Below are 26,833 nucleotides of genomic sequence, written 5' to 3'. Positions count from 1 at the left end.
ACACACCCTACATACATTCACACACACAAAACACACACACACCCTACATACATTCACACACACCCTACATACATTCACACACACCCTACATACATTCACACACACAAAACACACACACACCCTACATACATTCACACACACAAAACACACACACACCCTACATACATTCACACACACAAAACACACACACACCCTACATACATTCACACACACAAAACACACACACACCCTACATACATTCACACACACAAAACACACACACACCCTACATACATTCACACACACAAACACACACACACCCTACATACATTCACACACACAAAACACACACACACCCTACATACATTCACACACACAAAACACACACACACCCTACATACATTCACACACACAAAACACACACACACACACATGCATATTGATGCCACACACACCCTACATACATTCACACACACAAAACACACACACACACACATGCATATTGATGCCACACACACGCTCACAAATAGACACACTTTTACACTCTTCACATACGCTGATGCTACTCAGTTTATTATCTATCACGATTGCCTGGTCACTTTTACCCCTACCTCAATGTACATATTATCTCAATTACCTCAGTCAACTACCTCGTACCCCGGCACATTGACTCGGTACCGGTACTCCTTGTATATAGCCTCGTTATTGTTATTTTGTTAATTTTTTTAAACATTTCAACTGCATTGTTGGGAAAGGGCTCGTAAGTAAGCATTTCACTGTAAAGTCCACCTGTTGTATTCGGCACGTGACAACTAAAATGCCATTTGATTTTGAACCTGCTCGACATTTTCAAAGTGAAAGAAAAAGTATAGAACAGTTTCTATAATAAAATTGATTGAGTATGTGTTCACACCCCTGAGTTGATACTTGGTGGAAGCACCTTTGACAGTAATTACAGCTGTAAATAATTTTGAATAAGATTCTGACCAATCTGCACAATTCTTAGGGCAACATATATCCATTGTTTTTGTAAAAATTGCTCAAGATAAGTACATTTGGTCGGGAATCATTGATGGACAGCAATATTCAAACCTTGTCTCTGATTTTCAAGCAGACTGAGACTGGACCCCTCCAGTTAACCATACTGCACCTGACTCACGTTCCCACAGGTCCCAGCCACACCCCCTGCTTCTATCCACACTGTTGGAATTAGACAGGGACCCCCCCCCCCCCTGGGATTACCTTAAGTTATAGTTAAACAAAACCCTCAGGATCCCTGTGAACACTCAGTCCCATAGAGATCTTTATCTGACTGACTGTGGCTCTGAGGGATCTTCCCTGGCCTGGGTGGCCCAACGCTCTGTGTCTGAGATTGACAGGGAGATACTCTGGGGCAATAAGATATAATGGCATATGGCTTATATACAGTGCCTTGCGAAAGTATTCGGCCCCCTTGAACTTTGCGACCTTTTGCCACATTTCAGGATTCAAACATAAAGATATAAAACTGTATTTTTTTGTGAAGAATCAACAACAAGTGGGACACAATCATGAAGTGGAACGACATTTATTGGATATTTCAAACTGTTTTAACAAATCAAAAACTGAAAAATTGGGCGTGCAAAATTATTCAGCCCCCTTAAGTTAATACTTTGTAGCGCCACCTTTTGCTGCGATTACAGCTGTAAGTCGCTTGTGGTATGGTGTATGTCTCTCAGTTTGCACTTCGAGAGACTGAAATTTTTTCACATTCCTCCTTGCAAAACAGCTCGAGCTCAGTGAGGTTGGATGGAGAGCATTTGTGAACAGCAGTTTTCAGTTCTTTCCACAGATTCTCGATTGGATTCAGGTCTGGACTTTGACTTGGCCATTCTAACACCTGGATATGTTTATTTTTGAACCATTCCATTGTAGATTTTGCTTTATGTTTTGGATCATTGTCTTGTTGGAAGACAAATCTCCGTCCCAGTCTCAGGTCTTTTGCAGACTCCATCAGGTTTTCTTCCAGAATGGTCCTGTATTTGGCTCCATCCATCTTCCCATCAATTTGAACCATCTTCCCTGTCCCTGCTGAAGAAAAGCAGGCCCAAACCATGATGCTGCCACCACCATGTTTGACAGTGGGGATGGTGTGTTCAGGGTGATGAGCTGTGTTGCTTTTACGCCAAACATAACGTTTTGCATTGTTGACAAAAAGTTCAATTTTGGTTTCATCTGACCAGAGCACCTTCTTCCACATGTTTGGTGTGTCTCCCAGGTGGCTTGTGGCAAACTTTAAACAACACTTTTTATGGATATCTTTAAGAAATGGCTTTCTTCTTGCCACTCTTCCATAAAGGCCAGATTTGTGCAATATACGACTGATTGTTGTCCTATGGACAGAGTCTCCCACCTCAGCTATAGATCTCTGCAGTTCATCCAGAGTGATCATGGGCCTCTTGGCTGCATCTCTGATCAGTCTTCTCCTTGTATGAGCTGAAAGTTTAGAGGGACGGCCAGGTCTTGGTAGATTTGCATTGGTCTGATACTCCTTCCATTTCAATATTATCGCTTGCACAGTGCTCCTTGGGATGTTTAAAGCTTGGGAAATCTTTTTGTATCCAAATCCAGCTTTAAACTTCTTCACGACAGTATCTCGGACCTGCCTGGTGTGTTCCTTGTTCTTCATGATGCTCTCTGCGCTTTTAACGGACCTCTGAGACTATCACAGTGCAGGTGCATTTATACGGAGACTTGATTACACACAGGTGGATTGTATTTATCATCATTAGTCATTTAGGTCAACATTGGATCATTCAGAGATCCTCACTGAACTTCTGGAGAGAGTTTGCTGCACTGAAAGTAAAGGGGCTGAATAATTTTGCATGCCCAATTTTTCAGTTTTTGATTTGTTAAAAAAGTTTGAAATATCCAATAAATGTCGTTCCACTTCATGATTGTGTCCCACTTGTTGTTGATTCTTCACAAAAAAATACAGTTTTATATCTTTATGTTTGAAGCCTGAAATGTGGCAAAAGGTCGCAAAGTTCAAGGGGGCCGAATACTTTCGCAAGGCACTGTAGATGGTGATTACAAACACACCATCTGGAAGTGATTATGATTGGGGATAATTATAATGATTGGGATCCAATTATTCACAATATCAGGAAGAAACAAGTGTGAAAATGATTGGTTGTTGGCTGGTGTTGATGTTAACATGGTTTCTGATTGGTTGTGTTGTGGTATGGTGTTCCATGACAAGGACAGACAGGACCTGCGGTGGGTTTGATTAGTTATGTGGGGAAGTAACATAGCTGTTGTTAATGTTAACATTGTTTATGATTGGTTGTGTGCTGGTGTTGATGTTACCTTGGTTTCTGATTGGTTGTGTGGGGTCAGGTGTTCCATGACATTGCCTACAAGGCCAAGGACAGACAGGACCTGCTGGCAGGCATTGAGGAGTTCCTTGATGAGGTTATCGTCCTACCTCCTGGGGAGTGGGACCCTGACATCAGGATAGAACCCCCCAAATCCCTGCCCTCCTCAGATAAGAGGTACAGCTCTGCCACCCACACCTCTAGTCCTAGTACAGTTGTATAATTCTGTAAATTGTCCTAGTTCCAGAAAATTAATTAAATTGTGCATATTTCCTTGGACAGTTTTGAAAGTTATGTCAATATTGGGTGCTCGTGATGAACCTTCAACACTGTGTTGGAGAGTGACGTCTGTAGGCTAACCTGCTGTTTGTGACTGTATAGGAAGAACCAGTATAATGCTGGAGGCGGAGGGGATGGCCCCCAGATGAACGGGGACACGCCGGGACATGGCGGGGGTCAAGGAGGAGGAGGGGGACATGGACATGTTGGAGAAGAGCTCATGAACACTGGAAAGTAAAGACTGCTCATTACCACTAGCCTAGCGTATAGCGTATGGCGTAGTATTGAATAACAGAGCAGTCTTCAACTGTTGCCAATACCAACCAGTAGAGGCTGCTGAGGGGAGGATGGCTCATAATAATGGAGTAAATGCAGTGGGGTTTTTAGCATGTAAATCTTGGTGGGGCAAAAAAAATTGCCAGCAAAGTCACTACACAGCATTAAACCATACATGAATTGCACTTTAACAGTGACAAACTGTTCCCACAAACTGTTAGGGCCTACATAAAACTTTCCCAACAGCAGAGCTTTCTTTCCAGCACCATGGAGTGAATCTTTACCATCACTACACCTGGCTATCAGCGGAGCCTTGTCAGTGAAACAGTTCATTCAGCCTAATTTACTGCCTTTTTAAAAAACATGGCTGATTTGCTTAAACAAATGCGGTTTCTACTGACAATTGAGATGTACAAACTATGGCATAAGGGAACAATGAGCAGTAATGAGGCGTTCTGTATTTTTGATTAAGACATTAATGAGCGAGCGACGACGGATGTAGTCAAAATAACTATTAGTTCAGCATTTTTTAAATGTACAGCGACAGAATGCAGAACATGGGCTGCTCTTACAGTATTTTCCCTGTACACCAAGTCAGAGCCGTAGGATAAATAAAGGGTGAAAATAAGCAGACAATGAAACCTCTTACATTGTTAGATGATGATATTTCTGAAAAACAGGTTATATGTGCAGCACCACCAAGTCAGAACAGTAACGTTAGGTGAAAATAAGAGGAGAAAATAGATTATTAGGGTGAGGCAACTTCCTACACAACATATACTTTGTATGACATTTTTTGCTACAGTATTCATATCTCCCTGACATATTACTACACAACATACACTTAGTATTACTTATCTACAGTATACATATCTCCCTGGCATATTACTACACAACATACACTTAGTATTACTTATCTACAGTATACATATCTCCCTGGCATATTACTACACAACATACACTTAGTATTACTTATCTACAGTATTCATATCTCCCTGGCATATTACTACACAACATACACTTAGTATTACTTATCTACAGTATACATATCTCCCTGGCATATTACTACACAACATACACTTAGTATTACTTATCTACAGTATACATATCTCCCTGGCATATTACTCCAAGAAGCTAGCCAGAAGCTAGCCAGGAGCTAGCCAGAAGCTAATCAGAAGCTAGTTAGCTTCTTTACTGGCAACTCGTTAGTATTCAGCTAACCACGGTTTGTGGTCATCAGCTATCCTTTAACTCGAAAATCTATCGCCAGTTTTGTACGGCGCAGCGCGGCTCGGAACGGAACATACCGGACCGATTTTTCTCTCCATGTCCCTGGATTTCAACTGCTCTCTGGACATTCACTCCCGGATCTCACAGCTAGCTGGCTGCTATCCGTGTGTCTATCTGCTTTCGTCGATTCCGGAGCAAACATCAATTACTCCGGAGCTAGCCAGCTCCGTCAATCACTCCTGAGCTCCGTCAATCACTCCTGGGCTGCAGTCACCTATCCGGACCCGTTTTACTGCCTACGCAGAGCCCCACCGGGCCTTCACAACTGGACTGCCGACGTTATCTACCTGAAGGAGATCCGGCTGGCTCCTCCGTCGCGACGTTACCTGAACGCCCATCTGCGGCCTGCTAACCGTTAGCTGTCTTACCGGCTGCTCTCAGAATAGACAATCGGACAATTTATTTATTTTTATTATTATTATGTTTCTTCTTGGGCCTCTATAACTATATCTATTGTTTTTATTTTTTGTTGTTGTGTGATTTGGACTAATCCCCTCTACAACACGGAACTCCACTAATCTACTGACGGAACGCAAGAGGTGGCTAACAACAGACCTCCATCCTATGCTAGCTTGCTACCGATGTCCTGGCTAGCTGTCTAAATCGCCGTGACCCCCAAACCAACCTCTCCACTCCCTGGACCCTTTTGATCACTCGACTAAGGATGCCTCTCCTTAATGTCAATATGTCTTGTCCATTGCTGTTCTGGTTAGTGTTTATTGGCTTATTTCACTGTAGAGCCTCTAGTCCTGCTCACTATACCTTATCCAACTTATTAGTTCCACCACCCACACATGCAATGACATCTCCTGGTTTCAATGATGTTTCTAGAGACAATATATCTCTCTTCATCACTCAATACCTAGGTTTACCTCCACTGTATTCACATCCTACCATACCTTTGTCTGTACATTATACCTTGATGCTATTATCGCCCCCAGAAACCTCCTTTTACTCTCTGTTCCAGACATTCTAGACGACCAATTCTTATTGCTTTTAGCCGTACCCTTATTCTTCTCCTCCTATGTTCCTCTGGCGATGTAGAGGTGAATCCAGGCCCTGCAGTGCCTAGCTCCACTCCTATTCCCCAGGCGCTCTCTTTTGATGACTTCTGTAACCGTAATAGCCTTGGTTTCATGCATGTTAACATTAGAAGCCTCCTCCCTAAGTTTGTTCTTTTCACTGCTTTAGCACACTCTGCCAACCCGGATGTTCTAGCTGTGTCTGAATCCTGGCTTAGGAAGACCACCAAAAATTCAGAAATTTAAATTCCAAACTACAACATTTTCAGACAAGATAGAACTGCCAAAGGGGGGCGGTGTTGCAATCTACTGCAAAGATAGCCTGCAGAGTTCTGTCCTACTATCCAGGTCTGTACCCAAACAATTTGAACTTCTACTTTTAAAAATCCACCTCTCTAAAAACAAGTCTCTCACCGTTGCCGCCTGCTATAGACCACCCTCTGCCCCCAGCTGTGCTCTGGACACCATATGTGAACTGATTGCCCCCATCTATCTTCAGAGCTCGTGCTGCTAGGCGACCTAAACTGGAACATGCTTAACACCCCAGCCATCCTACAATCTAAACTTGATGCCCTCAATCTCACACAAATTATCAATGAACCTACCAGGTACCCCCCAAAGCCTTAAACACGGGCACCCTCATAGATATCATCCTAACCAACTTCCCCTCTAAATACACCTCTGCTGTCTTCAACCAAGATCTCAGCGATCACTGCCTCATTGCCTGCATCCGTAATGGGTCAGCGGTCAAACGACCTCCACTCATCACTGTAAACGCTCCCTGAAACACTTCAGCGAGCAGGCCTTTCTAATCGACCTGGCCGGGGTGTCCTGGAAGGATATTGATCTCATCCCGTCAGTAGAGGATGCCTGGATATTTTTTTAAATGCCTTCCTAACAATCTTAAATAAACATGCCCCATTCAAGAAAATTAGAACCAGGAACAGATATAGCCCTTGGTTCTCCCCAGACCTGACTGCCCTTAACCAACACAAAAACATCCTATGGCGTTCTGCATTAGCATCGAACAGCCCCGTGATATGCAGCTGTTCAGGGAAGCTAGAAACCGTTATACACAGGCAGTTAGAAAAGCCAAGGCTAGCTTTTTCAAGCAGAAATTTGCTTCCTGCAACACTAACTCTAAAAAGTTCTGGGACACTGTATAGTCCATGGAGAATAAGAACACCTCCTCCCAGCTGCCCACTGCACTGAAGATAGGAAACACTGTCACCACTGATAAATCCACCATAATTGAGAATTTCAATAAGCATTTTTCTACGGCTGGCCATGCTTTCCACCTGGCAACTCCTACCCGGTCAACAGCACTGCACCCCCAACAGCAACTCGCCCAAGCCTTCCCCATTTCTCCTTCTCCCAAATCCATTCAGCTGAAGTTCTGAAAGAGCTGAAAAATCTGGACCCCTACAAATCAGCCGGGCTAGACAATCTGGACCCTTTCTTTCTAAAATTATCTGCCGAAATTGTTGCCACCCCTATTACTAGCCTGTTCAACCTCTCTTTCGTGTCATCTGAGATTCCCAAAGATTGGAAAGCAGCTGCGGTCATCCCCCTCTTCAAAGGGGGGACACTCTTGACCCAAACTGCTACAGACCTATATCTATCCTACCATGCCTTTCTAAGGTCTTCGAAAGCCAAGTCAACAAACAGATTACCGACCATTTCGAATCTCACCATACCTTCTCTGCTATGCAATCTGGTTTCAGAGCTGGTCATGGGTGCACCTCAGCCACGCTCAAGGTCCTAAACGATATCTTAACCGCCATCGATAAGAAACATTACTGTGCAGCCGTATTCATTGATCTGGCCAAGGCTTTCGACTCTGTCAACCACCGCATCCTCATCGGCAGACTCGACAGCCTTGGTTTCTCAAATGATTGCCTCGCCTGGTTCACCAACTACTTCTCTGATAGAGTTCAGTGTGTCAAATCGGAGGGTCTGCTGTCCGGACCTCTGGCAGTCTCTATGGGGGTGCCACAGGGTTCAATTCTTGGACCGACTCTCTTCTCTGTATACATCAATGAGGTCGCTCTTGCTGCTGGTGAGTCTCTGATCCACCTCTACGCAGACGACACCATTCTGTATACTTCCGGCCCTTCTTTGGACACTGTGTTAACAACCCTCCAGGCAAGCTTCAATGCCATACAACTCTCCTTCCGTGGCCTCCAATTGCTCTTAAATACAAGTAAAACTAAATGCATGCTCTTCAACCGATCGCTACCTGCACCTACCCGCCTGTCCAACATCACTACTCTGGACGGCTCTGACTTAGAATACGTGGACAACTACAAATACTTAGGTGTCTGGTTAGACTGTAAACTCTCCTTCCAGACCCATATCAAACATCTCCAATCCAAAGTTAAATCTAGAATTGGCTTCCTATTTCGCAACAAAGCATCCTTCACTCATGCTGCCAAACATACCCTTGTAAAATTGACCATCCTACCAATCCTCGACTTTGGCGATGTCATTTACAAAATAGCCTCCAATACCCTACTCAACAAATTGGATGCAGTCTATCACAGTGCAATCCGTTTTGTCACCAAAGCCCCATATACTACCCACCATTGCGACCTGTACGCTCTCGTTGGCTGGCCCTCGCTTCATACTCGTCGCCAAACCCACTGGCTCCATGTCATCTACAAGACCCTGCTAGGTAAAGTCCCCCTTATCTCAGCTCGCTGGTCACCATAGCATCTCCCACCTGTAGCACACGCTCCAGCAGGTATATCTCTAGTCACCCCCAAAACCAATTCTTTCTTTGGCCGCCTCTCCTTCCAGTTCTCTGCTGCCAATGACTGGAACGAACTACAAAAATCTCTTAAATTGGAAACACTTATCTCCTCACTAGCTTTAAGCACCAACTGTCAGAGCATCTTACAGATTACTGCACCTGTACATAGCCCACCTATAATTTAGCCCAAACAACTACCTCTTTCCCAACTGTATTTAATTTATTTATTTATTTTGCTCCTTTGCACCCCATTATTTTTATTTCTACTTTGCACATTCTTCCATTGCAAAACTACCATTCCAGTGTTTTACTTGCTATATTGTATTTACTTTGCCACCATGGCCTTTTTTGCCTTTACCTCCCTTCTCACCTAATTTGCTCACATTGTATATAGACTTGTTTTTTTTTACTGTATTATTGACTGTATGTTTGTTTTACTCCATGTGTAACTCTGTGTCGTTGTATGTGTCGAACTGCTTTGCTTTATCTTGGCCAGGTCGCAATTGTAAATGAGAACTTGTTCTCAACTTGCTTACCTGGTTAAATAAAGGTGAAATAAAAATAAATAAATAAACATATCTCCCTGGCATATTACTACACAACATACACTTAGTATTACTTATCTACAGTATACATATCTCCCTGGCATATTACTACACAACATACACTTAGTATTACTTATCTACAGTATACATATCTCCCTGGCATATTACTACACAACATACACTTAGTATTACTTATCTACAGTATACATATCTCCCTGGCATATTACATCATTTATGCAGCGGCATATAAGCCATTTTTGGACTCCCCTTGTTGTTGCCGGCGGTCCTCCTTTGGAAAATGTTGTCATCCGAGAAAGAGAAAGGTTTCTTGTTGGATGACCGCTCAAAGCGTATTTTCTCAGTCTGAGTGCTTTTATTCCCGACTTCCCAGGTTAGCTACTGTCACCGATTCCTTCCAAACAACTCATTGTTGAATTTGCAATTTCCAACTTGTTGTGTGATGTTTATGGCCGATGAGCACCGATACGTTTTATCTATAATTTCTCTTCATTATTTCTCTTCATATGACAAGGATTTAAAAGGATTTACCTGTAGATTGTTGACTTGATTCATGATGATGACTGCTAGCTAAGATTTTGAAAGTAAGATGTTGACATGATCAGTCCAATCAAAGCTACTGTAGATTTGATCTGTGGCCAATGATCTTGAGCTTTCTTGGAAGGGCACTTCTAATCTAAGTCTATGGCAGGACCCAAAGGGCTCACATTCTTGATGTCTACCCTTACTAAAGGCGGGTGATGTAGTGTCCCCATGAGTGACAGATCACTGTGCAATGCTGAGCCAATCACTGTGCAATGCTGAGCCAATCACTGTGCAATGCTGAGCCAATCACGGTGCAATGCTCCTATTTTCTGCTGGCCTGCTCCACCACCACAGAAAGCAAACTGATATGTGACACGTATTAATGCCAAAATAACACGCAAAACAGGCAAACCCCCCCCACCCCAAAAAAACAAATACAAATCTATTTATTTTGTATTTTTTGTCGCTAAAATGTGGGGCTCAAAACTTGATGGGTCCCCACTGAGTAAATGGAATGACATCTAACACATGGAAACCATGTATTTGATACCATTCCCCTCATTTCACTCCAGCCATTACCACAAGCCCAACCTCCACAATTAAGGTGCCACCAACCTCCTGTGATACCAACATGTAGTACAGTGACAAAATGTTACTCAGCAGGGCCTCAACTCTCACTGATATTGGAATACAGTGTTAAAATGATTTGCTATAACACTGTAACACTATGCATGTTACTAAAGAATTCCAGTAAAAAGCATGAGCTGGCTCACACCCAAAATAGTTATTAGAGGTGCTGCGTAAACTGTAGGCTATGAAAATAAAGACATTCGCACGCTATATACAGGTGCCCAGCAAGTTATTGGGTAAACCACCAACGGTTCGGCATCACTGTGCCTTCTTCAGGGTGAAAGAATTTGAGAAAAGAACACCTCAGGTGTGTGGCCAAAGCAAGCCACTGTTTACTGATGCCTTTTCGTTATGCTTTGTGCAGACACTGATTTGTGATGAAACAGCAGCTTTAGTAGTCTCGTAAATCAGACAAATAGCTACGCTCACCAAAACAGCATGGGGATCGTAGGGATCCGTCTGCTTTACAAGGCTACATCATTTTACCATAAATAAAGACTTTGTGGCATAAATGTAACTGTCTCATTTTCATTGTTAAGGTTTTGTGGTGGCCTCATCCTGGACATCAAGCGAAAGCTGCCGTTCTTCGCCAGTGATTTCTACGACGCCATACACATCCAGTCGCTTTCCGCCATCCTGTTTATCTACCTGGGCACCGTGACCAACGCCATTACCTTCGGAGGGTTGCTAGGAGATGCTACAGAAAACATGCAGGTGAGTCTCTTTCTTTTCTCTCTTCTCGAAACAGAAGCATTTGAAAGGAGCAAAACAGCATAAGTGAATGTTAGTAAGGGCAAAGACCTGACTGTGTCCCGATTCTCCACCCTTATAACATAGTGTGCACTTTAATACTTTCTGACATGGATTTAAAATTAAACAACTCCCCCAAATGTACTCTGAACATTTCAAGACTCTAGGACCAAGAAAATGTATTTAAATTAGCTTCTGAAGTTTGGTTGGTTGTTAATTGTAAAATATGGCCATTTTTAAAAATTTCCTAAAAAGTTTGTTTGGGAGATAAGAGGTTTTTGTCAGACAGCGAAGATATTGTTTTATCGCTATGTGATCTGACCAGGTGACATGATTACAGAGAACTCCTGAACCTAAAAACAAGCACAGCCTCCCCCGGATGTGTTGGTCAAGGAAGGCATGTGCAGGGAGGGCTGGCCTCAGGGGATTTGGCTGCTCTGGAAATAACCACAGATCCAGATTACTCAGATAGCCTTGTCACTGCCCCGTCTCACCCTCCCCCGTCTTCCCAATTTCATGAGAGAAGGGGAAGGGAATCCCTCGACTGACCTCTGACCTTTCCCAGAAGCCTTAACTGTCCAAGCCACAGGAGCACAGTGTTCCAGGTAGCGCAGCTCTGATCCTGCATCCCAGCTGTCCACTGTCTCCCACCCAGGCCTGGATATGCTGTGTAAATGACACCTAGTAAAAACACATGATGTCACAATGTGAACTTGAACAGGGCTGTCTGTCCTGATGGGGCAGTATAACAGCTCTCTGTGTGTCTGGAGCTGTGTGATGGGGGAAATAGAGATCTCGCTGAATCAGCAGATTGATATCATGATGTAGTTAGCTTCAATTGCACACTTGACAATTCCCAGTTCCCATACATACACATAAACTAAATGGATTTCTTTAGATGATAAAAATGTTACCATGTGCTTCGTTTTATTTGTGAGGGTAGGGTACCAGAACAGTAGTTTGGAACCAGACCTTGCCGCCAGTCCTCCACCAAACGCTCTCTGTCCAGTCCCATTTGGTTTAAACATATACAACAGTGGGTTGGAATGTGACCATCACTATTTACTGTGTCCTTGAGCTTTAACCCCACCAGGACACCCACTAACACTTTCAATGGATTTGGGACAAACATATCCATCTGCGTGTCTCTATCTGTATGCTGTTTCTTTGACTCACCAGCCTATCTGTGTCCCTCTCCTCTTTCAGGGTGTGTTGGAGAGTTTCCTGGGCACGGCACTGACGGGGGCCATATTCTGTCTGCTGGGTGGCCAGCCTCTCACCATTCTCAGCAGCACAGGTCCTGTACTGGTGTTTGAAAGGCTCCTCTTCAACTTCAGCAAGTGAGCTCTCTTACACCTGCATTTTGAGCACCACAGATATTGATACTTCATCTCTCTCTCTCTCTAGCTCTCTCACTCGCTCACTCAATTAAATTCAAATGGCTTTATTGGCATGGGAAACACATGTTTAGATTTCCAAAGCAAGTGAAATGGATAATTAACAAAAGTGAAATAAACAATCAAAAATGAACAGTAAATATTTCACTCTCAAAAGTTTCAAAGGAGTAGAAACATTTCAAATGTGATATTATGGCTATGTATAGTGTTATAACGATGTAAAAAAAAAAAGGGAAAATAAATAAACATAAATATGGGTTGTATCTCTCCGTCTGTCTCTCTCCGTCTGTCTCTCTCCGTCTGTCTCTCTCCGTCTGTCTGTCTCTCTCTGTCTGTCTGTCTGTCTGTCTGTCTGTCTCTCTCCATCTGTCTGTCTCTCTCCGTCTGTGTCTCTCTCTGTCTGTCCGCCCATCTGTCTGTCTCTCTCCGTCTGTCTGTCTCTCTCCGTCTGTCTCTGTCTGTCTGTCTGTCTCTCTCTCTCTCCGTCTGTCTCTCTCCGTCTGTCTGTCTGTCTCTCTCTGTCTGTCCGCCCATCTGTCTGTCTCTCTCCGTCCGTCTGTCTGTCTCTCCGTCTGTCTGTCTCCGTCCGTCTGTCTGTCTCTCTCCATCTGTCTGTATCTCTCTGTCCGCCTCTCTCTCTCCGCCTCTCCATCTCTGTCCGCCTCTCCGTCTGTCTGTCCGCCTCTCTCTCTCGCTCTGTCACTCCGCCTCTCCATCTCTGTCCGCCTCTCCATCTCTGTCCGCCTCTCCATCTCTGTCCGCCTCTCCGTCTGTCTGTCCGCCTCTCTCTCTCGCTCTGTCTGTCCGCCTCTCTCTCTCGCTCTGTCACTCCGCCTCTCCATCTCTGTCCGCCTCTCCGTCTGTCTGTCCGCCTCTCTCTCTCGCTCTGTCACTCCGCCTCTCCATCTCTGTCCGCCTCTCCGTCTGTCTGGCCGCCTCTCCGTCTCTCTCTCTTTCCGACCATTCTTGATACACACCGGAAACAGTTCGGTGTGAAAACCTCGGCTGAGTTGCAGTTCTTGACACAAACAGTTCTTGGCACCTACTGTACTATACCCTGTTCAAAGGCATTTGCATTTTTTGTCTTGCCCATTCACCCTCTGAATAGCACACATGCACAATCCATGTCTCAATTGCCTCAAGGCTTAAAAATCCTTCTTTAGCCTGTCTCCTCCCCTTCATCTACACTGATTGAAGTGGATTTAACAAGTGACATCAATAAGGGATCATAGCTTTCGCCTGGATTCACCTGGTCAGTCTGTCATGGAAAGAGGAGATGTCCTTAATGTTTTGTAATCTCAGTGTATGTGTCTGTGAGAGAATTCAATAGAAGTAAAACAAATTAGCAGCTATAATGGTCCTAGAGATGTTTTGTTTGTTTTCCGAGTTGGACTGTTGTTGTGAGGATTACCAGTGGTACAGTATGTGGAACTGGCTCAAGGGTACCATGGTGCCCACCACATATCCTAACCCCAACCACAAGTGTTTAGTGTTCTTTTTGGGCAGCGTAGAATCTTGATTTTCTATTGACAACCTCCGGCTTCCTGTTTCCTTGAATTAAAAATCTAGTTAAACAAAAATATAAAAGCAACATGCAACAATTTCAACGATGTTACTGAGATACAGTTCATATAAGGATATCAGTCAATTGAAATGAATTCATTAAGACCTAATTTATGGATTTCACATGACTGGGCAGGGGCGCAGTCACTTGGGAGCTAGGCCCACCCACTGGGAAGCCAGGCCAAGCCAATCAGAATTACTGTAGTTACTGTAGTCCCCCACAAAAGGGTTTATTACAGACAGAAACATTCCTTAGTTTCATCAGCTCTCCGGGTGGCTGGTCTCAGACGATCCCACAGGGGAAGAAGCCGGATGAGGAGGTCTCGGCTGTCGTGGTTACACGGGCTCTGTGGTTGTGAGGCTGGTTGGACATACTGCCAACTTCTCTAAAACGATGTTGGAGGCGGCTTATGGTCGAGAAATGAACATTACATTATTGGGCAACAGCTCTGGTGGAAGTTCCTGCAGTCAGCATGCCAATTGCACACTCCCTCAAAACTAGAGACATCTGTGGCATTGTGTTGTGTGACAAAACTGCACATTTAAGAGTGGCCTTTTATTGTCCCCAGCACAAGGTGTAGCTGTGTAATGATCATATGATAATGCTTTTTAATCAGCTTCTTGATATGATATTCTTGATATGACACACCTGTCAGGTGGATGGATTATCTTGGCAAAGGATAAATGCTCCCTAACAGGGATGTAAACTTGTGCACAATTTGAGAGAAATATACTTTTTGTGCGTATTGACAATTTCTGTGGTCAGTTATTTCAGCTCATGAAACATGGGACCAACACTTTACATGTTGCGTTTATATTTTTGTTCAGTATAATAATACTCATGATAGACATAAACAATATTAATTTCTTCTGCAGTCAGACGTTAGCCACTGTCAAGTATTTGTATCTTGAACAAAAAATGTATTCACAGTAACAAACAAACTGCCCTCAGTTCCGTTGCCAGGCTGATTGTCCCTCAATTTCCCATGCATCCTGCTCGCTACTTCCTACTTCCTACTTCCTACTTCCTCACCTGAATGGGATCACCGGTCCAGACCTGCTCCCACACGGACCAGAGCAGAATTCTCTTCTCCTCTTTCTTCTCTCTCTTCTTTCTCTTCCTCCTTACCTTCTCTTGCCATCCCAGAGAGTAGACCTTCTTCTAGCATTACATTACAGACAACACTGGCTTAGCTATGTTCCATTATCAATCATTTACATTCATTGAATGTCACACCGTGAATGGAAACTATCAACGATGAGCCGACGGGGCCATGTTTCCTCGGGTCGGGTCTGACCCTATGCCACCATACACTCTATTACTTTGTGAGCTGGATTTACAGCCACATCTTTCTTTTGGTACTCTGATACACGCATACATGCTGTGAAAACATTGATTTATGGATAGACACTTCCAAGTGCCTTAGAAGGGACTTCCGGTTTCAATAAAGGTTCATCCATTAATATAAAACTATGGTTCTACCATCTCTCCGACCTCTCCCTCTACAGAGACCATGACTTTAACTGCCTGGAGTTCAGGCTGTGGATCGGCCTGCTCTTAGACTAACTAACCATGGTCGTACCTTCACTCTCTCTCTTTCCCCTCCAGAGACCATGACTTTGACTGCCTGGAGTTCAGGCTGTGGATCGGCCTGCTCTTAGACTAACTAACCATGGTCATACCTTCACTCTCTCTCTCTTTCCCCTCCAGAGACCATGACTTTGACTGCCTGGAGTTCAGGCTGTGGATCGGCCTGCTCTTAGACTAACTAACCATGGTCGTACCTTCACTCTCTCTCTTTCCCCTCCAGAGACCATGACTTTAACTACCTGGAGTTCAGGCTGTGGATCGGCCTGCTCTTAGACTAACTAACCATGGTCGTACCTTCACTCTCTCTCTTTCCCCTCCAGAGACCATGACTTTGACTACCTGGAGTTCAGGCTGTGGATCGGCCTTTGGTCAGCCTTCTTCTGCCTGGTGCTGGTTGCCACAGATGCCAGCTCCCTGGTCAAGTACTTCACACGCTTCACAGAGGAGGGCTTTTCTTCCCTCATCTCCTTCATCTTCATCTACGACGCCTTCAAGAAGATGCTGAAGCTGGCCCACTACAACCCCATCAACGCTGACTATGACCCCAACTATGTCACAATGTACGACTGCCGCTGCATGCCCCCACCGGACGACGGTACGCTTATCAGCACTGTGCTCGCAGCTCATTGGCAGTTTTGTAGTTTAAACAGAATAAGGAAGTGCTAATGATTAAGGTGTGCCTGTCCAGGTGACAACAGGGGTGTAGCTACCGAAGAGGGTTTAGCCAATATAAATGTAATCTCTTTCTGGTTCTGTGGTTTGGCCTGTGTTTCTTGGGCTCTCAAATTGCTCTAACTTTGAGTGGGTGAGCTCACTTCCTATTGCTGTCGGAACAGTCCAGAAAGCAAACATTACAATATTTAAACTGGAGATAATCACATGGTCCAAGTTTGTGTTCACTTAAGAGATATCATTAGTCCACTCTGTTCATAACAGATTATAGTTTTGGGAACAGAAAACTGTATCGAGATCAAATGTTTCATCGATGAGAAAATGTGCAGAATGTCGGCCAAAATCCATGTCGTTCCATCTTCTCCCACTGCCGGCCAGTGGGCTTCCTCTCACTACCATATTTGGTAGTGAGTGGAAACTCTAAGCGGATGCTTCACATTTATATGTCCAGTGAAATATCTGTCTCTTTGTTCTATCTGTGGTAACACGGCATATGCTTGAGGAAAATGCACATTATAGTTTTGACAAGTGCCTCGTAAAGTGGTTTTGTGGAGACCTCACTGTTTGTTTGTTTCCATCCAGGCAATATGACGGGTCTCTATATCGACGCCTCTGCCTGGATAAACAATGCTGATCTGGTAAGCAGCAGTCACTGGAGTATTTCTTCTCTGACAGCCATATATTCTTCAGTCACAAGAAGGTCTGAAGGAAATCTATATTTCTGAGTGTGTCTCAGACAGGAATGTGTCTGAGCTGGTGTGGGTTAATTAGGTTATGACAGTGTTATCCATCAACCATACAGACGCATTGTTGATAGAGAACACTATCATTACCTGATTTTAAATTACATCAATATTTCAATCAATAGTAAAGGTGTTTATTTCACTAATGTTGTGAAATACATTTTTGGGCTGGTTTTAGCAGCTTCTGTATGTACTGGTTCATTTGAACCCGAAGTTATGACAAATGAGGTAATGGTTTTGTCTGTGTGTGCCTGTCTCTCCCGTAGTCGGTAAATGCCACATGGGCGTCTCTCGACAAGAAGCAGTGTGTGGTGTACGGAGGCGAGCTGATTGGTCCAGCCTGTGGCTTCGTCCCTGACGTCACTCTGATGTCATTCATCCTTTTCCTGGGGACCTACACCTGCTCCATGTCTCTCAAGAAGTTTAAGTTCAGCCGCTTCTTCCCCACCACTGTGAGTGACCGACAGCCCCGACCGCCAATCACGTTTCAGGATCCAAGTTTGGTTGATTTTTCAAAAGGGCGAAAGAAATTAAAACGTCAACATTGTGTAGACAATACAATCAGTTTATAGTGCATACAGATGGTATTGATGTACAAAAGTCATATGCCTACTGCATGACGTTCCTACCACATCTTTGCATGTTTTCTTGGCGAATTTCCATGAGCCATGTTTGGGTTCAGTGGAGTGAAACTTACTTCAGAGGACCCCCCCCCCCCCCCCGACAGCCCTGACCCTTTGATCCGGTTAGTATCTACTGAGCTGCTGGTATTCCAGGTTTTATTACATTGCGATTTCTCATGATGTACAGCACATCACTCTATACCCCCCTGCTCCCTCCTCCTTGCTGTGACATTCTCAGGTTATTTGATAGGCTCTGATGTCAAAGAGAGTCTTAGCAGGAAAGTCAGATGTCACTCTCTGACACTGTTTAAGGTGCTATGTATCAAACAAACTCACACCTACACTTGCACTTCAGTGTCCTAAAACACACAAACCTAGTGGACGAACTGCTTAAGATGCTGTGTATTAACCCCACACTTCACACCAACACTAAACAACTACACTTCCACCTCATGAATCCTAAAATACATGAAGAGTCTGATACATGAGAAGTAGTACTCATCTCTGTCTTGCCTATTGAAGATCTACCCACCTCCTCTTGTTCTCATTCACGCAAATACATGAGTTACCTTGCCTTTTAGATAATAACTTAAGATCCTATGGACAGGTGGGACCTAATCCTAGATAAGCACTCTGACAATGAGATACCTTTTGAATACAGGCCCAGAGCAAGGCTCACTTCACCCTGCTCGTTGCTCCTCTCTCTGCCAACTGCCTTATCTGTTCTGCATCTCACGGCATGGCTGGCTGTTACTGTACAGCCCGGCAGGACCGTAGATGTTAAAATATCACCATGGCAGGGACAGAGAGGGAGGGCTGAACTTTCCCAGGAGGCCATGCACTGTAGCTTTCCTCCATCACCCAGGCCAGGCCAGGGAGGGCCCTGTTGAACATCGTAAAGGCTTTGAACTGTTGGTTATTGCACAACATGAGTTCAGTATCTGGTTTAGGGGGTTTCTGTGGGTTCAGTCAGTGTTTGAAGATGCCTGCTACTTCTTTACAATATGGCTATATTTATGGAGTTATGAGCTAAATGATACTGTATAGTGCAATAAGTTAACACTTATTTACATATAGAACACACACATATACAGTCGCGGCCAAAAGTTTTGAGAATGACACAAATATTAATTGTCACAAAGTCTGCGGCCTCAGTTTGTATGATGGCAATTTGCATATACTCCAGAATGTTATGAAGAGTGATCAGATGAATTGCAATTAATTGCAAAGTCCCCCTTTGCCATGCAAATGAACTGAATCCCCCAAAAACATTTCCACTGCCCTGCCACAAAAGGAACAGCTGACATCATGTCAGTGATTCTCTCGTTAACACAGGTGTGAGTGTTGACGAGGACACGGCTGGAGATCACTCTGTCATGCTGATTGAGTTCGAATAACAGACTGGAAGCTTCAAAAGGAGGGTGGTGCTTGGAATCATTGTTCTTCCTCTGTCAATCATGGTTACCTGCAAGGAAACACGTGCCGTCATCATTGCTTTGCACAAAAAGGGCTTCACAGGCAAGGATATTGCTGCCAGTCAGATTGCACCTAAATCAACCCATTTATCGGATCATCAAGAACTTCAAGGAGAGCGGTTCAATTGTTGTGAAGAAGGCTTCAAGGCGCCCAAGAAAGTCCAGCAAGTGCCAGGACCGTATCCGAAAGTTGATTCATCTGCGGGATCGGGGCACCAACAGTACAGAGCTTGCTCAGGAATGGCAGCAGGCAGGTGGGAGTGCATCTGCATGCACAGTGAGGTGAAGACTTTTGGAGGATGGCCTGGTGTCAAGAACGGCAGCAAAGAAACCACTTCTCTCCAGGAAAAACATCAGGGACTGACTGATATTCTGCAAAAGGTATAGGGATTGGACTGCTGAGGACTGGGGTAAAGTCATTTTCTCTGATGAATCCCCTTTCCGATTGTTTGGGACATCCAGAAAAAAGCTTGTCCGGAAAAGACAAGGTGAGCGCTACCATCAGTCCTGTGTCATGCCAACAGTAAAGCATCCTGAGACCATTCATGTGTGGGGTTGCTTCTCAGCTAAGGGAGTGGGCTCACTCACAATTTTGCCTAAGAACACAGCCATGAATAAAGAATGGTACGAACACATCCTCCGAAAGCACAGTTTCTGCAAATATTGACTCTTTGCATCAACTTCATGTAATTGTCAATAAAAGCCTTTGACACTTATGAAATGCTTGTAATTATACTTCAGTGTTCCATAGTAACATCTGACAAAAATATCTAAAGATACTGAGGCAGCAGACTTTGTGAAAAATTAATATTTGTCTCATTCTCAAAACGTTTGGCCACGACAAATACATTTAAACTCAGTTTTTCACAATTCTTTTATTTATTTCATCACATTCCCAGTGGGTCAGAAGTTTACATACAATCAATTAGTATTTGGTGTCATTGCCTTTAAATTGTATATCATATCGGGTAGCCTTCCACAAGCTTCCCACAATAAGTTGGGTGAATTTTGTCCCATTCCTCCTGACAGCTGGTGTAACTGAGTCAGGTCTGTAGGCCTCCTTGCTCGCACACACTTTTTCAGTTCTGCCCACAAATGTTCTATAGGATTGAGGTCAGGAATTTGTGATGGACACTCCAATACCTTGACTTTATTGTCCTTAAGCTATTTTGCCACAACTTTGGATGTATGCTTGGTGTCATTGTGCCAAGCTGTTTAAAGGCACAGTCAACTTAGTGTACGTAAACTTCTGACCCACTGGAATTGTGATACAGTGAATTATAAGTGAAATAATCTGTCTGTAAACAATTGTTGGAAAAATTACTTGTCATGCACAAAGAATATGTCCTAACCGACTTGCCAAAACTATAGTTTGTTAATAAGAAATGTGTGGTTGAAAAAGGAGTTTTAATGACTCCATCCTATGTGTATGTAAACTTCCGACTTCAACTATATATATATATATATATATATGATGTGTATATATATGTATATATATATACGTATATGTGTATATATATGTATATATATGTATATATATATACGTATATGTGTATATATATGTATATATATGTATATATATATATGTATATATATATATGTATATATATGTATGTATGTATATATGTATATGTATGTATATATGTATATGTATGTATATATGTATATGTATGTATATATGTATATGTATATATATGTATATATATGTATATATATATGTGTATATATGTATATATATATGTATATATGTATATATATTGTATATATGTATATATATTGTATATATGTATATATATGTATATATGTATGTGTGTATATGTATATATATATATGTACATACACACACGCAGTGCCTTCAGAAAGTATTCACACCCCTTGACTTTCCCCACATTTTGTTTTGTTACAGCCTAAATTTCAAATGGATTACATTTAGATTCTTTGTCACTGGCCTACACACAATACCCCACAATGTCAAAGTGGAATTATGTTTAGTTTTTTTTACAAATTCATTACAAATGAAAAGCTGAATGTCTTGAGTCAAGTATTCAACCCTTTATTATGGCAAGCCTAAAAGTTCAGGAGTAAAAAATTGCATAACAAGTCACATAATAAGTTGCATGGATAGTGTGCAATAATAGTATTTCACATGATTTTGAATGACTACCTGATCTATGTAGCCCACTCATACAATTTTCTGCTTGGTCCCTCAGTCGAGCAGTGAATTTCAAACACAGATTCAACCGTAAAGACCAGGGAGGTTTTGAGAAGAAGATAAAACAGACAGAAAAAACAAACAGTCATTGAATATCCTTTTGTGCATGGTGAAGTTATTAACTACAGTCACTACAAAGATATAGGCACCCTTCCTAACTCGGTTTCCAGCGAGGAAGGAAACCACTCAGGGATTTCACCATGAGGCCAATGGTGTCTTTAAGTTTAATGGCTGTGATAGGAGAAAACTGAGGATGGATCAACAACATTCTAATTGCTCCACAATACTAACCTAATTTACAGAGTGAGAAATGGAAGCCTGTACAGAATAAAAATATTCCAAAACATGCATCATGTTTGCTACAAGGCACTAAAGTAATACTGCAAAGAAAGTGGCAAAGTAATTAACTTTACAAAACGTTATGTTTGGGGCAAATCCAATACAACACATTACTGAGTACCACTCCATATTTTCAAGCATGGTGGTGGCTGCACCATGTTATGAGTATACTTGTAATTGTTAAGGATTGGGATAAAAAATAAATGGAATGGAGCTAAACACAGGCAAAATCCTAGAGGACAATTTTTTTCTGTCTGCTTTCCACCAGACCCTGGCAGATGAATTCACCTTTCAGCAAGACAGTAACCTAAAACACAAGGCCAAATCTGCACTGGAGTTGCTTACCAAGAAGACAGTGAATGTTCCTGAGTGGCCGAGTTACAGTTTTGACTTAAATCTGCCTGAAAATCTATGGCAAGACTTGCAAATATTGTACAACCCATGTGTGCAAAGCTCTTAGAGACTTAACCAGAAAGACTCACAGCTGTAATCGCTGCCAATGGTGATTCTAACATGTATTGACTCACGGGTGTGAATACTTATGTAAATGAGATACTTATGTATTTCATTTTCAATAAGTTTGCTTATTGATACTTAAATGGAAGAAGTTTGGAACCACCAAGATTCTTCCTAGAGTTGGCCAAACTGAGCAATCGGGGGAGAAGGGCCTTTATTCAGGGAGGTGACCAAGAACCCGATTTTTCACTAAACAGACCTCCAGAGTTCCTCTGTGGAGATGGGGAAACCTTCCAGAAGGACAACCATCTCTGCAGCACTCCACCAATCAGGCCTTTATAGTAGAGTGGCCAGACGGAAACCAAGATTGAACTCTTTAGCCTGAATGACAAGTGTCACGTCTGGAGGAAACATCCCTACGGCGAAGCATGGTGGTGGCAGCATCATGCTGTGGGGTTGTTTTTCAGAGGCAGGGACTGGGAGACTAGTGAGGATCAAGAGAAAGATGAACAGAGCGAAGTACAGAGAGATCCTTGATGAAAACCTGCTCAGGACCTCAGACTGGGGCGAGGGTTCACCTTCCAACATGACAACAACCCTACGCACACAGCCAATACGACCGAGGAGTGGCTTCGGGACAAGTCTCTGAATGTCCTTGAGTGGCCCTGCCAGAGTCCATACTTGAACCTGATCGAACATCTCTGGAGAGACCTGAGAATAGCTGTGCAGCGACGCTCCCCATCCAACCTGACAGAGCTTGAGATGATCTGCAGAGAAGAATGGGAGAAACTCCGCAAATATAGGTGTGCCAATCTTGTAGCGTCATACCCAACAGGACTTGAGGCTGTAATCACTGACAAAGGTGCTTCAACAAAGTACTGAGTAAAGGGTCTGAATACTTATGTAAATGTAATATTTAAATGTAAAAAAAATTAAAATCTGTTTTTCCTTTGTCAGGTATTGTCTGTAGTTTGATGGGGGGGGGGGATCGTATTTAATCCATTTTAGGATAAAGCTGTAATGTCATAAAATGTGTAAAAAGTGAAGGGGTAGGAAAACCTTCCGAATGCACTATCGGTCAAAAGATATAGAACACCTACTAATTCAAGGGTTTTTCTTTATTTTTACTATTTTCAACATTGTAGAATAATAATGAAGACATCAAAACTATGAAATAACACATGGAATCATGTAGTAACCCAAAAATTGTTTAACAAATAAAAATATATTTGAGATTTGAGATTCTTCAAATAGCCACCCATTGCCTTGACAACTTTGCACACTCTTATTCTACAATGTAGAAAATAGTAAAAATAAAGAAAAACCCTTGAATGAGTAGGTGTTCTAAAACTTTTGACAGGTAGTGTATATGTATGTGAAACGTGAGAAAATGTGATTATTATGGCTAGAACACCCTGATTAGCTCAATGAGTAAAGGAACTACACAGGCCATAATGGGTTAGCTAAAAAACATTCTGCTCCACCTTAGAACATTTTTTTGTGTGACGTACATTCAGTCTTTCCCTGGACGTAACATTGAAAAAGGGAAGTCCTTACTGTATTGCCTCAGCCAAAAGCCTTGCCTAACTGTCAACTGTCAAAATCAACATGATGTTCCTCTTCCTATTGTACCGTAGGTGAGGAAGCTGATCAGTGATTTTGCCATCATCCTGACTATTGTTATCTTCTGTGGAGTGGATGCCTTTGTCGGAGTGGACACACCCAAGCTCATCGTGCCAACTGAATTCAAGGTGAGAACCTGGGTGGATTACAGTAGCATTGAGACAGGCCTTGTTCTACAACTTTGACCTTGTATTATGTCCACAATCCTCTATTTTTAGTTAGTGATAAGGCTTTAAATTCAAATACAGGCAAAGGAGTATGTAGTATACTCTGGTCCAGGTTTTGATTGATAGATTGAGGTGCTATTGTTTTCTAGAATTACACAAGAGGGACTGGTGTATCAATCTGATCTCTGCCTGAACAATGCTGCCTTGTCTTAGGCAGACATAATACAATGTAATCATTGTTATAAAGTCTTATATAATCCAGGGTACTACTGCCGAGATCCTGAAACTCAGACACAGAACCAGTCACTGACTTTATTACCTTATCTTAGTTTACCTTACTTCACTGGGGCCTAGGCTGTCTCGAGTGGTGGAGGGCCTAGGGTGTCTCGAGTGATGGAGGGCCTAGGGTGTCTCGAGTGGTGGAGGGCCTAGGCTGTCTCGAGTGGTGGAGGGCCTAGGGTGTCTCGAGTGATGGAGGGCCTAGGGTGTCTCGAGTGGTGGAGGGCCTAGGCTGTCTCGAGTGGTGGAGGACCTAGGGTGTCTCGAGTGGTGGAGGGCCTAGGGTGTCTCGAGTGGTGGAGGGCCTAGGGTGTCTCGAGTGGTGGAGGGCCTAGAGTGTCTCGAGTGGTGGAGGGCCTAGGCTGTCTCGAGTGGTGGAGGGCCTAGGCTGTCTCGAGCGATGGAGGGCCTAGGCTGTCTCGAGCGATGGAGGGCCTAGGCTGTCTCGAGCGATGGAGGGCCTAGGCTGTCTCGAGCGGTGGAGGGCCCGGGGTGTCTCGAGCGGTGGAGGGCCCGGGGTGTCTCGAGCGGTGGAGGGCCCGGGGTGTCTCGAGCGGTGGAGGGCCCGGGGTGTCTCGAGCGGTGGAGGGCCCGGGGTGTCTCGAGCGGTGGAGGGCCCGGGGTGTCTCGAGCGGTGGAGGGCCCGGGGTGTCTCGAGCGGTGGAGGGCCCGGGTGTCTCGAGCGGTGGAGGGCCCGGGGTGTCTCGAGCGGTGGAGGGCCCGGGGTGTCTCGAGCGGTGGAGGGCCCGGGTGTCTCGAGCGGTGGAGGGCCCGGGGTGTCTCGAGCGGTGGAGGGCCCGGGGTGTCTCGAGCGGTGGAGGGCCCGGGGTGTCTCGAGCGGTGGAGGGCCCGGGGTGTCTCGAGCGGTGGAGGGCCCGGGGTGTCTCGAGCGGTGGAGGGCCCGGGGTGTCTCGAGCGGTGGAGGGCCCATGCTGTCTCGAGCGGTGGAGGGCCCATGCTGTCTCGAGCGGTGGAGGGCCCGGGGTGTCTCGGGCGGTGGAGGGCCCATGCTGTCTCGGGCGGTGGAGGGCCCATGCTGTCTCGGGCGGTGGAGGGCCCATGCTGTCTCGAGCGGTGGAGGGCCCATGCTGTCTCGAGCGGTGGAGGGCCCATGCTGTCTCGAGCGGTGGAGGGCCCATGCTGTCTCGGGCGGTGGAGGGCCCATGCTGTCTCGGGCGGTGGAGGGCCCATGCTGTCTCGGGCGGTGGAGGGCCCATGCTGTCTCGGGCGGTGGAGGGCCCGGGGTGTCTCAGCGGTGGAGGGCCCGGGGTGTCTCGAGCGGTGGAGGGCCCGGGGTGTCTCGAGCGGTGGAGGGCCCGGGTGTCTCGAGCGGTGGAGGGCCCGGGGTGTCTCGAGCGGTGGAGGGCCCGGGGTGTCTCGAGCGGTGGAGGGCCCGGGGTGTCTCGAGCGGTGGAGGGCCCGGGGTGTCTCGAGCGGTGGAGGGCCCGGGGTGTCTCGAGCGGTGGAGGGCCCGGGTGTCTCGGCGGTGGAGGGCCCGGGGTGTCTCGGCGGTGGAGGGCCCGGGGTGTCTCGAGCGGTGGAGGGCCCGGGGTGTCTCGAGCGGTGGAGGGCCCGGGGTGTCTCGGCGGTGGAGGGCCCATGCTGTCTCGAGCGGTGGAGGGCCCGGGGTGTCTCGGGCGGTGGAGGGCCCATGCTGTCTCGGGCGGTGGAGGGCCCATGCTGTCTCGGGCGGTGGAGGGCCCATGCTGTCTCGAGCGGTGGAGGGCCCATGCTGTCTCGAGCGGTGGAGGGCCCATGCTGTCTCGAGCGGTGGAGGGCCCATGCTGTCTCGGGCGGTGGAGGGCCCATGCTGTCTCGGGCGGTGGAGGGCCCATGCTGTCTCGGGCGGTGGAGGGCCCATGCTGTCTCGGGCGGTGGAGGGCCCATGCTGTCTCGAGCGGTGGAGGGCCCATGCTGTCTCGAGCGGTGGAGGGCCCATGCTGTCTCGAGCGGTGGAGGGCCCATGCTGTCTCGAGCGGTGGAGGGCCCATGCTGTCTCGGGCGGTGGAGGGCCCATGCTGTCTCGGGCGGTGGAGGGCCCATGCTGTCTCGGGCGGTGGAGGGCCCATGCTGTCTCGAGCGGTGGAGGGCCCATGCTGTCTCGAGCGGTGGAGGGCCCATGCTGTCTCGAGCGGTGGAGGGCCCATGCTGTCTCGAGCGGTGGAGGGAGTGTGGGTCCCCCCCAACTGGAAGCCTCTTCCCCAGAATAATAAAAAAAGATCACATTCTTTGCAAGTGTTTCTTTACCTCTACTTTACACACACATTTTTG

The 26,833-nt window shown here is 45.2% G+C and overlaps 1 protein-coding gene across 2 annotated transcripts in view; it reads left to right on the top strand.

The window, feature by feature from the left end:
• The window catches only part of LOC115120317 (electrogenic sodium bicarbonate cotransporter 1-like), a 100,162-nt gene that overhangs the window by 56,494 nt on the left and 16,835 nt on the right, over nt 1-26,833 (top strand). For both annotated transcript variants that reach the window (XM_029649250.2, XM_065017339.1), the window contains 8 exons: nt 3,358-3,512; nt 3,717-3,848; nt 11,212-11,386; nt 12,629-12,762; nt 16,294-16,568; nt 17,228-17,283; nt 17,655-17,840; nt 24,131-24,244. In XM_029649250.2, the coding sequence (XP_029505110.1) occupies nt 3,358-3,512; nt 3,717-3,848; nt 11,212-11,386; nt 12,629-12,762; nt 16,294-16,568; nt 17,228-17,283; nt 17,655-17,840; nt 24,131-24,244 (1,227 nt within the window). The remainder of the gene's footprint in view (nt 1-3,357; nt 3,513-3,716; nt 3,849-11,211; nt 11,387-12,628; nt 12,763-16,293; nt 16,569-17,227; nt 17,284-17,654; nt 17,841-24,130; nt 24,245-26,833) is intronic.

This window comes from Oncorhynchus nerka, linkage group LG4 (assembly GCF_034236695.1).
Source record: "Oncorhynchus nerka isolate Pitt River linkage group LG4, Oner_Uvic_2.0, whole genome shotgun sequence".
Classification (NCBI taxonomy): Eukaryota; Metazoa; Chordata; class Actinopteri; order Salmoniformes; family Salmonidae; genus Oncorhynchus; species Oncorhynchus nerka.
This window is presented reverse-complemented; position numbering and strand designations above follow the sequence as displayed.